Source organism: Colletes latitarsis, chromosome 1 (assembly GCF_051014445.1).
Source record: "Colletes latitarsis isolate SP2378_abdomen chromosome 1, iyColLati1, whole genome shotgun sequence".
Taxonomy (NCBI): domain Eukaryota; kingdom Metazoa; phylum Arthropoda; class Insecta; order Hymenoptera; family Colletidae; genus Colletes; species Colletes latitarsis.
In genome coordinates, this window is record NC_135134.1 from 38,912,542 (window position 1) to 38,926,119 (window position 13,578).

General features: G+C 36.2%; 2 protein-coding genes across 6 annotated transcripts in view; one reads left to right on the top strand and one right to left on the bottom strand.

Moving 5' to 3' along the window:
- The first annotated feature begins 3,991 nt into the window (after positions 1–3,991).
- Ninab (neither inactivation nor afterpotential B) lies at positions 3,992–10,389 on the top strand. Of its 2 annotated transcripts, none has more exons than XM_076783704.1 (9): positions 3,992–4,425; positions 4,920–5,149; positions 6,330–6,618; positions 7,383–7,533; positions 7,757–7,986; positions 8,062–8,244; positions 8,892–9,287; positions 9,343–9,441; positions 9,797–10,389. In XM_076783704.1, exons 2-9 carry the CDS (start codon positions 5,010–5,012, stop codon positions 9,965–9,967), a joined length of 1,659 nt encoding a protein of 552 aa, XP_076639819.1. In that variant the 5' UTR covers positions 3,992–4,425; positions 4,920–5,009; the 3' UTR covers positions 9,968–10,389. The 2 variants fall into 2 exon arrangements, with proteins under 2 accessions (XP_076639819.1, XP_076639809.1); XM_076783694.1 differs by lacking the exon at positions 3,992–4,425 and adding an exon at positions 4,445–4,791.
- A 403-nt stretch (positions 10,390–10,792) lies between these two features.
- The window catches only part of Clc-a (chloride channel protein 2), a 45,932-nt gene continuing 43,146 nt past the window's right edge, over positions 10,793–13,578 (bottom strand). For all 4 annotated transcript variants that reach the window (XM_076783648.1, XM_076783639.1, XM_076783658.1 and 1 more), the window contains one exon: positions 10,793–12,880. In XM_076783648.1, coding sequence (XP_076639763.1) covers positions 12,707–12,880 — 174 coding nt within the window. In that variant the 3' untranslated portion in view covers positions 10,793–12,706. The remainder of the gene's footprint in view (positions 12,881–13,578) is intronic.

The following is a 13,578-nucleotide window of genomic DNA, read 5'->3' on the forward strand; positions in this document are numbered from 1 at the left end:
GAATGATTATCGATGTCGATAAATCGCCACTATAAGTGATTTAAGCCTCTGATCTTTAAACCAATTCCGATCGATCGAGAGAGACGGAACAACTAACACGAATTAACTCCTAAAAGGCAAACTGGGTTCAAGTTCGTCTCATTTCTGATAAATACAAAATTCTGTAAAAAAATTCACTGAAACATGTTTCAGTATGTAGTTTAAGAATATAAAATTCAAATGTTGAAGAAAAGTGAAAGAACCTTTTTATTTGCAGTTATCTTGCAGTATCTAAAGTCAACATTCTATACATGTAACATATGGTTGAAATGTTATTTTTATATCATATGTATTAACTAACGCTTTTTTCTTTTGTTTCACTTAAATGTGTCATACCTAGACTGTTTGAGATGAAATAATATTTGAAAATAAGAAAAATAAGTTTAGCCTTATTTGGGTGTCTTCCAAGCTTGGCACGATTTGTAGACATTTTGGATGAATAAAATCCACTGAAACATGTTTAAGTATGTACTTTAAGAGTATAAAACTGAAATGTTAAAGAAAAGTGAAAGAATCATTTGATTTGCAATTATCTTGCAATACCTAAAATCAGTACTTTCTACATATAACATATGGTTGAAATGTGGTGTTAGTAATTAGCAAAATATGTTCTAGATGCATACAAAATTCTATAAAAATTCACTGAAATACATTCAAGCATGTAGTTAAAAATTATGAAGCTCAAATATTCCAAAAATGTGAAAGTATTTTTATTTGCAATTATCTTGCAGTAAAGAAATGCAATTTAAATGGTTTGTGCAAGTGTTAACTGTTCTAAAAATTCCAACAACACTGGAAACTTGTGATTTATCTCGTGAGTTACTGTACGTAGTCATTCTCGTTTCTTTAATAGTCGAAAAATAATCGACTCGAAGCGTAAAGAAATTTCTTTGGAATTTTTGTTTTCATTACTATTTCTTATAAATAGGAAAGTAAGAACGAAATGTATCTGGTTGACTGTACTCGGTAGCATAGTCGACACGTGTTGTCAAAACATGAATCATGGCTCGTCATTCGAAGGCAAAGGTCGTTGACAAAAGTAAACGGCGGCATTCAAGCTCGTATGCCATTTGCAAACAATTCTCTTTCTCAACGAAGCTGACGAAGCTGTCCGAAATGCTGAACTCGTGCAGGCACACGCTGCTTAAAGCATTAGCGTGCATACAGGGTGTCCAATTTTAATCTATATTCTATTCTCCAGTATCACTTTACAAGTCATGAAATTAAGTTTCATAAAAGCTCAAACTCGAAGAAATAACTTTGCACATTTTTTACAAAAAAAAACTATACATCAAACATTATCTAAAATATATAGTTAAATTTTTCGCCACAGAAGGGATAAAAAAATATTACGTCGACCAGGGATATGTACTTTTTACAAACATAAAAAATCGGAAATAATGTAAAACTATTCCTTATCGCGAATGTTATCATGAACTTCGAATAATGTACATATCTGTACAATTTATGGCTTTAAAGTGTGATTAGAAATAGACGTTAGCAAAAATAGACCAGCAAAAAATTCAAAAAATAAAAATATGAAATATCGAGGTGTTTTGTTCGATCTAAAATTGTTGAAAGTTATTAATTTTAATTGATAACTGTAAATTTAATTATTTGTTATTACAGTCTTTTGATATAATATCCACGGAATTGAAAAAAGAAATTCCTATAAATTTCGACACAGGTTTTGTACACAATAAAAATGCTTTAAAAAAATTCTAAATTTAAGGTACCAACTAAAATTTTACATTGCATATTTTTTAAGGAGTGCACAAGTTTCGACATCTCTGAATATCAACAATCTTGATAATACCTGAAAACACACATTCCGTTAGTGTTACTTGACCAGGAATGCTACTTTTCAATACTTCACAAACCCTATAGAGAAATTATTTACACACGAATATGATAACGGTAAATGTCGTTGAAAAATTCTTCCATCGTTCTCAGAAAGATAATCGAGGCGTTAATTTTTCCTAGATATTCCGTATCGTAATAGCAAAGCGACAACATTTTTATAAAAGTGTTAATTAATTCCACGACTCATCGACACCAGCTGTTGTTTCTCTTAGGCATTTGACGCGCAGAGGTTGACTTTTAGATTTTCATAGATAGTCATGAAAAACAACGGAATACTGGAAAATAGTTTAGCAAATCAGGTGGAAATATTCAGTGACTGTGGAGAAACTATTCGCAAAACGGTTCGTTCGTGTCGCTCCTCGTTATTCGCCGTGCATGATTTACGATCGAAATGATAAGAAAGATCACGGCAGCCTTGATTCCGCGTTTATTCCTCGTGCAAGCTTATAGAAACGTTAATTTGTATCTATGCACTGTTTCGAAGAACCGAGAAAGAAATTGAGACCAATAGGTTGAATAAAAACAAACACAGAAAAATAGAGGTTGGAGGTAACTGTACCAAGGATGAAACAAAACAAACCGCGATAATTTCAGCTAAATCGTAATCTTTTCGAGATAAAGATTGCGCGATTCAATCTTAAAAACTATATAAAGTAGTTCACGAGTTGTTCGCCATGACAGTTTTTAACTGGGCGTTATTTGTTTCGAACATGATCGTTTCACAGATTTTAATATTTCGTAAATAATATATTTCTAGGTTTGGTCATTTAACCAATACTTATTTATTTCACGATCAATTTTATTGCCAATAACGGAATATACATAATATCTGGTTGTATACTATTGGAAACATTGATTAGAGTATTATTTATTGTAGGAAAAATTTGTTTTAGCTTTTAATAAAACTCTACTAAGTGGCAAATAAATAATTCAAACTGGGAATAAATTAATTCATTTTTTGTAATACCTTACGAAATCGTGTTATTACTTAATAGGTTCATTTATTTTTCAAATAACTGTGAGAATTAATTTGTGTGTGAAAATTGTGGTTAAACGGTAGTTCGTGACGTTATCTAAAGTTGCTATTGACGTTCGCGAACAGTTGAATTAATGCGTGGATAAAAAAAAAATGGAAAGAAAAAACGAGGTAACTGGGAAAATTAATCCGCGGAGGATGTGTTCGTGTTTCGCGTTAACAGTTGTTTTCTACGTGTCTACGTGCACGTTAACAAGTGGGTCGGGCGTTCTGCGTGACACATCACCCAGCGCTCGCATAAGTTCGCGTCCAGCCGACGATATGTGTAGTTTTATGCGAAACGGTGCACTCATGCCTTCCCCACGTGCCAGTCACGTGCTCGGGAGAAGCGAGAGGTGCGTCGCGTGAGTTGGCCAGCTCTCGCAATAAAGACAGTAAAATCGAACTATCGCGCTGTCCAATCGCGTGGAAAAACGTTCCACCAATTTACGTAAATAATATAAAAAAATCTAGAGATTTTTCGTCTTGCTTCAACTTTCAGGAAAAGTAAAGACCGAAATATCGCTTCTTCCTTCATCTTCGCAAATTTTACGATTTTATTAAGCGTATATTTATTACAACCTTGCCAACTTTTCATTCGAGCAACGTTGCACGTGCACAACATGAGGCGTTCTAAATGTGTCGCATGGACAACTCGTTTATTTTTAAAGATAGAACAAAATATTTCGACATTTTCTCTTTTCACTATTGAGTGTACCATTTTCCCGAGTTTTAAGTGTTCGAAACGATAACCCTGAACGACGATAAAGGAGCTCGATGCGGCTGTTATTACGTATCGCGTTTTATTTTCGTCCTCTGCTGCGTAAATTTTCATTTCCATACGACGTTCCGTAAATTTAAATGGCATTCGTAAACGCGCCGATCGATAACCGTAGAAATCGGTAAGACAGGGATGAAAAGAATTGCCAATCGATAAAAAAGGAATCTAGCGAACTTTCACTGTGAAATCCACTGTGACGTTTTACGGCCCGGAAGCATGTTTCGAAATGCAACAGAAAAACAATGGTAAATTTACCCAGGGAGAGAGAATCTATAAATATAGCGAAGGCCGAATTTCGCTAAACAACAATATTATCGTTCCGTGAATAATTTTAGCCGCGTTTAAAGCAACTGAATCATCACGAATTCGGTCAATTAAACGACTTTTTTCATGGCGAAAATAGCAACTCGAATTTCCAGTGCTCGCGTCGTATAATATCGACCAACCTAGATGAGTCAGTCGTTTTGGTATCGCCGTCATGTTGTTTCTAGAAAATAAAAGCACTGTTATATCATACGAGTCGTAGCTTCACGTGTTGATACCGTTTAAACGGAAAGATTAGTTCCCGAGGGGCATAGCGTTTAACGCGTTAACGATCAACGTTGATCGAAAGGATGCCACGTGTGAGTGGCGACCACGTGTTAGGGGTGTGGAACGATTTCGGAAGAGGGTGGAATTGCACGTGACCGGTGCCGTTAATAGGATCACGGTGAAACTACATTTTAAGGTCAGCAGATTATCGGAACAATGTCATTCGTTCGTCGAAGCCCTAAGGTGAACGATGGATTTCACCCACAAGCGAGTGTACCATATTCTGTCGTCCATTCTGGATCCGCTTGTCACGCAGCCGGTCGACGAGAACGTCGAGGATGAAACGTAGCGTTAATCAATTCGCGTACGATCGATGTTAATGAACAAAAATCTCACGAGCTACCAGTGTTCGTTGTTCGTCTGGTGTCGGTGTCGATACGCGATGAAATCGATCAAACGCGGTAGGTCGAAGTCGACCAGTGACTTCTATTCGGTGAATCTCGACGAACTCGACGATCAATTGCCCGAGAAACAGATGAAATTATCAAAAACGTCGTTCCGTGTGAGTGGCGTGCAGCTAAAATCAAATCTAATTAATTGATCTTTTGGTTAACTTACATCTCTGATTAAATTTCTGTTGTATAAATATTGTGATGAGATATTGAGATTTCCATCGATCCCCCTTGCTAGCTGGACGACGTTCCAGAATGTTCGAAGGAGAAGAATTACTTCCCCAACTGCAACTCGACCGTGTGGACGAGGTCCTGCGAACAGGAAGTGATGGAACCGATCCTCGGCGACGTAACCGGGCAGATTCCAACATGGCTGAAGGGCACTCTGCTGAGAAACGGACCTGGGAGCCTGAAAGTCGGAGAATATACCTTCAACCACCTGTTCGATAGTTCTGCTTTGTTGCACCGGTATGAGTCGATGAGATTAACGTCTAAAAACTTTAGTGTCCCTACAGTGTCCCGTGTATTCGAGAGTCCATTTTGTTTTGTATTTATTTATTTAATATACGGGATATATTTGCATATTTATATTGTGCAAAGTCGGAGCAATGGATCAACTCGCCTTATATCTTAGAAAAAGAGTAATTAATTTAATAATAATATTATTTGTATTTTATTATCACGAGAATTTATTTTTGTTTGCCATATATGACATTTTTTGTGGTAACTTTACTACTCTAAACTCTAGAAAAAATTGTCGAATAAAAATTACTAGATAAATTGAAAATAGTGTAAACTGACAGAAAAGTATTGTTTAATAACAAAAATATTATTTATATTCTCTTTGAAAGGCTATTAAAATTGATTAGTTTAGAAGTTACGATTTTTTTCTCGAATGTAGTTATACAGTTAATGTTGATATTCGAATGTTATCGATTATGGCTTCCACGCTAGAAGCCTCATGCTGACCGCGAAAACCTCTGATCTTAAGTGAACGTTAATTATCAAGGTCTGCGGAAAATAGCTTCGACAGGACGCGTCGAGGCGAAAGACCCGAAAGCTTTTTTTAGTTTTCTTTCCGGGCTTGATTTTTTTATAGTAAACCATTTATACACTTGGTGAATTCAAGGCGAAATCTGCATTTGCCAGGCTTCGAAGGTCATCGACAATGACTCGTGCAGAGGCGTGGGGGAACCCATGAAAATTTTTGATCACCTTTCAGCCAAGAAATCACAATTTATTTGCAAGTATCATTGCAAAGGTATTTTTTGAAATTTTTAGTTAGCTCTATCGAGGTATATCAATGTTTAATTTTACAAAATAGTTTCCTCTTTTTGTTTAAAAACGTTAATAACCAGCACAATAGTGTGTATCAATTTTTCATATTAGCAACATGTTTCGAGAAACTTATTCAAATTTTATGCAGCGTATTTTTTTACATAATTTGGTAGTTTGTATCGAGACATTAATTAACTAAAATATATTATGACTATCACGATCAGTCAATGTCAATGGAAAAACATAAATATTTTTGGAAATCCTGAAAGTTTCAAAATTCTGATCCCCTCACGCCTCTGGTAGATATAATTTTCAGCGAATTTGAGAAAAATTAGGTATTTAAATTTCCTGTATGATTTTGAAATCGTAGATTCGCGATTGCCGATGGAAAAGTGACGTATCAGTGCAGATTCGTGCAAACGGATGTATACAAGAAGAACAAAGCGGCTCAAAGAATAGTTGTTACAGAATTTGGCACGAAAGCTGTGCCTGACCCTTGCAAGAGTATCTTTCAAAGGGTCGCGACAGTGTTCAATCCTGAAAACGACTCGGATAATTCGATGATATCCGTCTATCCGTTCGGCGACGAGTTTTATACTTTTGCAGAATCGGCGATGATTCATCGCATAAATCCAGAAACTTTGGAAACTACGGGCAAGGTAAGGTAAATACAGTAGGTCCTCGTTAATGAAATTAACGATATTGAACTAGTGAATGTTGTAAGCCTAGTCATTAATTGTTCGTACATAAAACTTTTTTGAAAACTTGAAAAACGAAATTTAAAAAAAAGATTTTGAACTCGTTAAAAAGATGCGCAATAATTAAAAATGCAAAACAAAATAATAGATTATGGATTATTGATTACTGTTCGTAGATAAAACTTCTTTGAAAACTTGAAAAACGAAATTTAAAAAAAAGATGTTGAACTCGTTAAAAAGATGCGAAACAATTAAAAATGCAAAACAAAATAATAGATTACGGATTATTGGTGAATGTACCATATGAAAATCATTGAATTTGTAAAAAAAACTACGTATATATTTTGATTTCTGAACGATTTTAAAATCTGTAGAATGAACAAACGTTGAACAATTCTTGTTATTTCTCTCACTTTCAGTGTTTTTCACTTTTGTTTACGTCAAGCCTAATACAGATAAAATTTATCAATTTTCCAGTACTTTCCTCGATAACGTTCGCTTAGCCGCGGGACAAAAAAGATTCTGTCATAAATAATGACTATTGGGTAATCAGAAAACTTTAAAAATAGCATTTCTAACAAATTTCTGTCAAACTTCACGATTATTGACATCGACTGAAACGACAAACAACCTATCGTTAATTTTATCACAAAAATTTTTGGAACAATTATTTTTAGTAAATTTCTACTGTAAGCTAGACACTAATTGAGCGTTTTTCTTTGCAGATAAACGTGTCTGACTATGTCAGCATCGTAAATCACACATCCCACCCTCACGTAATGAAAGATGGAACCGTTTACAACATAGGAATGAGCATAACTCCGCGTGGACCCACGTACAATGTTATGCGTTTTCTGCCCAGCCGTGTTGTCATCGGTTAGTATATTTTTTTTTAAATCTTTTATTCGATCGAATAACCTTATTATGAACTTCCAATGTATACCTCTATCGATAAATATTGATTTGAGCTAAACAATTCGATTTAAGATCGGTAAAATCAATCCCAATAGAGTTTTTGGTCCTGACTCGAGAATTTTCAAGCACTACACGCTTCGATCGAGTCAGAATCTCTAGAATAGTTGGTAATTAATGTTTATAGACGATTCAGGGAAAGAAAAGAAGCTTTCTATGTTCGATCAAGCCACCATCGTCGCCAGTGTCCCGTCCAGGTGGCTGCTGAATCCCTCGTACATGCACACGTTTGGTATCACTGAAAACTATTTCATAATCATCGAACAACCCCTGGCGGTCTCTCTTACCACTGTAATATCCTGCAAAGTGAGGCAGGAACCAATGCGTGCGGCTTTAAAGTGGCACGAAAATGAAAACGTGAGTTTAAAGAGGTCTTTTATTGCTTTTTAAGAAAAGCACTTTCTAAAATAATTTGTTTCTATTCGTTATCAGACCCTCATACACGTGGTTTCGAGGAAGACTAGGTCACTGGAGAGGACCTTCGTCACGGAAGTATTTTTCTATCTTCATGTAATCAATCAATTTGAGACGCAGGATCGCGACTACGTGGTCCTGGACATTTGCTGTTATCGCGACGCGAAGATGTTGGATTGCTTGTTCGTGGAATCGATGAAGGTACTTTTTGTGTTTCTAAATCCTTTGTGGACTCTCCGATGCCCTGGGGGAAGATTTCGAGAAGTTGTGTAGGACTTTTACAAGACTAAAAACCTCATGATCACTATTGCGAATGAATTTAAAATCAGTTTTTCTCAACACGTATGGATTGATTTGAATATTCATTTTATTTGTATAGTCAAATTATGACTAAATGGCTTTACATTCGTAAAAGAAATTAGTAAATAATACAGCATATTTAGTTTTAATTAAACATTGTAGTTGAAAATATTTAATTTTGAATCAATTTTCTATTGCAAACGAATTTAAAACCAGTTTTTCTCAATATGTTAGATTTGAGTTGGTTTAAATATTCAATTTAATTTAATAGTAGTCTCAGTTCCAAGTTTATTTAACTAGGAAAAAATATTCTTCTGTATTTTACAACTTTCATATATCAATAACCAATGAAATGAACACATACTTATACAACCATTGTAAACTAATTTTAATATGAACACTCACGAAATTTTGGCCTTGAATAGTTTCATAATTTTATGTTATTAATCTGAGTATTAGAAAACGTGTACAAATTCAATTTAACTGATGTTATTGATAATTGCTTCAGAGACCAATAAAGTAAAGAAACATTTTGTTGGTGTTCACAGAATTTGCATGAGAATCCCGATTATGCTAAGATGTTCCGCAGCAGACCTCTGCGGTTCGTATTACCGATGAAGCAACCACAATCAACAGTACCCTTAGAGTACGATTTGATAACAGTGAAAACGGTGAACCAACGCTTAGTATCGTCCCAAAACATCAACGAACCAATCGACGATTTCATAAAAAATTCTATGAACAGCAAAAATGCCTGCAGAAATAATCTTTTAAGAAAAGCATCTGCTCACAGACTCTCGAACGGGAATGTTTATCTAAAACCGGAACTTCTCTGCAATTTAGGGTGCGAGACACCGCGACTCAATTACGATTCTTACCTTGGCAAAGAGTACCGCTACTTCTACGCAATCTCCAGCGACGTGGACCTGGAGAATCCTGGAACGGTAATTTTTGATCTGTTCTAACTCCTAAGGATAAGTATAGAAAGTTACTTTCTAGATCATCAAGGTGGACGTTCTGAAGAAAACTAGGAAGACGTGGTACGAGAAGGATGTCTACCCTAGCGAGCCAATTTTCGTACCGAATCCCAATGGGAAGGTAAAATACAATAGAATATTATTTTAAATATTGTTTAAACGCTGTTTGAACAAAACTGAACAAACCTCAAAGTCGATGAAAAAGTATATCAATATTTCCTTTTTTTCAAATAAAATCATCCCTACAAATATTGTTTACAATAGGAGTACTCTAATATTCATAAAATTGCAAATAACCCCTCAATTAGGAATGTTTTAAAAAGGTACATCTCTACTTTTATGTTTACGTGAAAATCTGTCGTTCGAGAATAAAATTTGCTCAACTCTGCTAACTTGAAGCAACTCTGAGATCGCAACAGTTACGAGAGCGCGACAGTTAAGCGGGTACCTCTCGAGGTTTGGCTTATTTGTTTCAGAACGAGGACGACGGCGTTGTACTGAGCGCTATTGTGTGGTCGGAGAAGGAAACCCACGTGGGTCTGTTGATCCTAGACGGCGTGACTCTCACAGAAATCGCGAGATCTACCTTTGTCACTCCTGGCCCGGTGCCAAAGTGCTTGCATGGCTGGTTCACCTTGGCCAAGTAAACTAAACCCGAGATTCCAGAACGTCCAACGACGTATTTTTCAGCTCATATTGAAAATACAACCTAGATTTCACTCCACAAGATGGAGGGAAACGACTAAGTTTGCGTAAAAATTCAGAATCTTCTTTCATTTCAACTTCAATTCAACTTTCTCTCTTTATCAAAAAATAAGTCTTTGACAGGAACTATTTTTTTTATGTTGAACAGTCTTGATAAAGGTACAAACGGTATAGCGATCAATTCCGAAACCAGATTACAATATTCAAAACACATGGAAGGATTTTGACACAAACTTTGTCGTTTTGCACACGAATTTTGTGCGATAGTTTCGGTACCAGAAAGACTGTCAAAACGGTATAGTGATTAATAGACTATGGATCTTTATGCAAATTCATGTTTGTATTAATAGAATTAACGAAATGGGAGCTTTGTAGAGGGTTGCCTCAACCCTTAAATATAATAATTCGTATCTTACTTCAAGTATTTCTTATATTTTTGCATATTAAGTGCATTTTGTTTTCTGTTTTGTTTTATGAAAATTAAAATTTCCCGTGAATGCATAAACATTCGTAGTCTAGTGATTAATTCAAAAACACAGGGGGAGGAACGAGTACCCATACGACGTTCATAGTCATCGTCAGCACAATATGTAAATAACATAATAAATTATTTAATGTCATCTCCGATTGTATAGTATACTTATATTTAGCGATTAGCGTCGCATAAAGCTTCGATGTCGTGTAACGCAGTAAATTTACAACAAAATGGGATGCATCGTGAAAGTATTCGTCGGATGGAATGTACAATGCCCTACGAACTTTTTGCCTTAAATTAATATTCGTGTCCGCGACCGATATGGATCGGTCCTTCGCTCTGGTCCTAGATAACGATTAATTAAGACGTTTAAATTACGGCTGAATCTTCTATTAGAACGCGATATCGCCTCGTCGATTAAATTATCTGTGAAAAGATTGCTCGAGGCGCGTCAAGGAGCAATCGTGTTTCCCATTATTATATTTTAAACATTCGTGGAATCGTCTATAACGAATTATTTAGGCAAATCTCATACGTAGCTCGTAACAATAGACCTACGAGACTTTCGTGCGCTTACAGCTAACGATTAACGATTAGAATAAATAGGCTGGCACAACCATGGTCAGATAGTTATATACTATAGGAGCAATTAGCAGCGTGAGTTTCCAATTCTTTATCTTCCGCATCGTAAACCTTTGTCACGCGGCTGAATTTATCGTGCTTCCTAGAACTTAATACATTATTAATCACCTTCGTGATCCTCGTCGACGGAGCACCACCGTTCTTTCTAATGTCTAACCTTCAACGCATTGCCACAGTCGGACATATTAACTAAATTAGCGACAAAATCGTGAAACTCTTCATTGAAAGATTAAGAAGAAATCTCTTTATCTCGTTTCCATCGAGAGTTCTACGATTATGAACACGGTTAATTTGTCACTCTGGGCGCCATCGCGGACTATCTTTTGAGCACTAATATCGCGAACAATTCGCTCGTACACGCACCTAGTACAACTCTATTATAATATATCTATTACGCTAAGGAGAATACAACGAGAGAAGAAGGATCGTCGTCCGCGTTTGGAAAGATTCGTCTAAGGAAAAATGAAAGATTATAAACACCCTGATGAAAATCCTCGGTTCAGAAAGCTTCCTTTGTCGCGTACGAACTCCGTGAACACCCTTTGTTGACACTGTTCGAGCGTTCTCGAATTTCCAACTCGTTCGTGTATTTTTCTTAAAAGTAATCGTCGTCAATCTTTCAACTATAGTACCTTCGAATTAAGAATCTTCTATCTTCCAAGTCGAGTTTCCCCGAAGATTCTTCCACTTTCTGTCGATTTAGTCGATGTTCTTCAATGGTTGATTAATGACTGATATATGACTGAACTGATCTACCGCGTATATGATCGGTGCTCATCCCTATTACTGAAACACCTCCTTTCCCTTTTACTCACTGTTCTTTTCTGCTCCATTAACTCCCAATTTTCGATATCCAATTATTATCGCAATTATCTTGTAGCAAATTAAACTGAATCAAATTTAACAAGACGCAAGAGTGAAAATCCCTAGAGGCAGTTAACGTGGAGTCAAGAAGTATCCAGAGCAATAAATAAAAGCTTCCAGAATCCGAGGAGCATCGAAAGTTCGAACAGTGTCAACCTGATAACCTGGGCCCCGAAAGTATCCAAATTCTACTGCGAGTAACGTCAAATATATAGGGTGGCACGTTTCGTCCAAAGTGTAGCTTTTAAACGCGACGTATAGTTTGTCTCCAGTTAAGTACGAGAGGAGCGTTCGAAAGCGATCGTTGCTACGCGCAAGCGGCTCTATCCGTGGACCCCAGAGTCGAATTTTATTCACGAATAACGAATAAAAATTTTCGATTCGTTCTTTCGTTCACAAAATTCTCTAGTTTTTATAGCGTCGGTTTGATGAACTCTGATTTACCAACGAATGTAACTAGCCAGAATTTGGTTTATCAACGAATGTAAAATTCGTATTCGCCGTTGGTAAAATAAAATACGCCTGACTCTGGCCGTCGAGTTTCCCCAGGAGTGTTCACGGTTGCGGATCGTAAGGAAATATTTAATCGAAGACACGTCTCTCGCATCGTTCGGGTCGCGTCGCGTACTCTGCAACGCGACTATCACATTATTGCTTCTACTTATCACCGTCTCACTTCCCCCTCCAACTGCTTCACCCTTCAAACTTTTTCTACTTTCTCACAGTCGACGGAATCGATGGAGTTCATCGTGCTGACATTTTTGCTTTCCGTGTCCGTCTCGCTCTTCGCCAGGCTGGAGCTCGACACACCGATATGGGACTCTTGGTGCATGGGCAAGATCCCGGCGTTCGCGTCCTCTATTGCTTTCCTCAGCTGCGAAAATTACATTCAGGTTCTTAATCTGGGACCCGCGAACCCCAACAAGCATCCTTTTCAGGCCAAAAGTCAATTTTTCAACTTTTATACTTGAGGAATATTATTAATTTTAAAGAATTTTTTATAGGAAATGTGTGTATTCGATGGAAATGATCTGTTTACCATATATGAAGCACTTCTTGAGCTTTAGAAAACAATTTTTTTTAAACGTCTACGTTCATTTATAACGTAGAAAATTGCATCGTCCCGAAGCATATAACACTCTCTATCGGTTGGCATACGATTTTTTAAAAATTAGTTTTCGAAATATGGATAAAAAAACTGATGATAAATGCATTTTTTAAACATTGCTATCATTTCTAGAATTTTTTAAAATTGAAAAAAATCTTACGCCAACCAATAGAGAATATTATTGAGAATGTGTGTACCAAATTTTGTCGAATTTGGGTGAACCGTACATGCTTCAGGATAACGCCATTTTCTCCGTTATAAACGAACATAGACGTTTAAAAAAAATTGTTTCTTAAAGTTCAAGAAATGCTTCATACATGGTAAACAAGTCATTTCAACTGAGTGTACACATTCTCTGTAAAAAATTTGTGAAAATATCGTTCTTTTAGGTGGTACTACCTCTCAAAGGGGATGTTTTACTATTAAGAATATTATATTGTGTGAATAATTATAAACTTGAACAC

Coding starts and splice junctions, on each gene's coding strand:
- Ninab (XM_076783694.1), top strand. CDS start 4,603: ATGTTAATGAACAAAAATCTCACGAGCTACCAGTGTTCGTTGTTCGTC. Junction 6,619..7,382: donor CTTTGGAAACTACGGGCAAG/GTAAGGTAAATA, acceptor TTTTCTTTGCAG/ATAAACGTGTCTGACTATGT. Junction 9,288..9,342: donor ACCTGGAGAATCCTGGAACG/GTAATTTTTGAT, acceptor GTTACTTTCTAG/ATCATCAAGGTGGACGTTCT.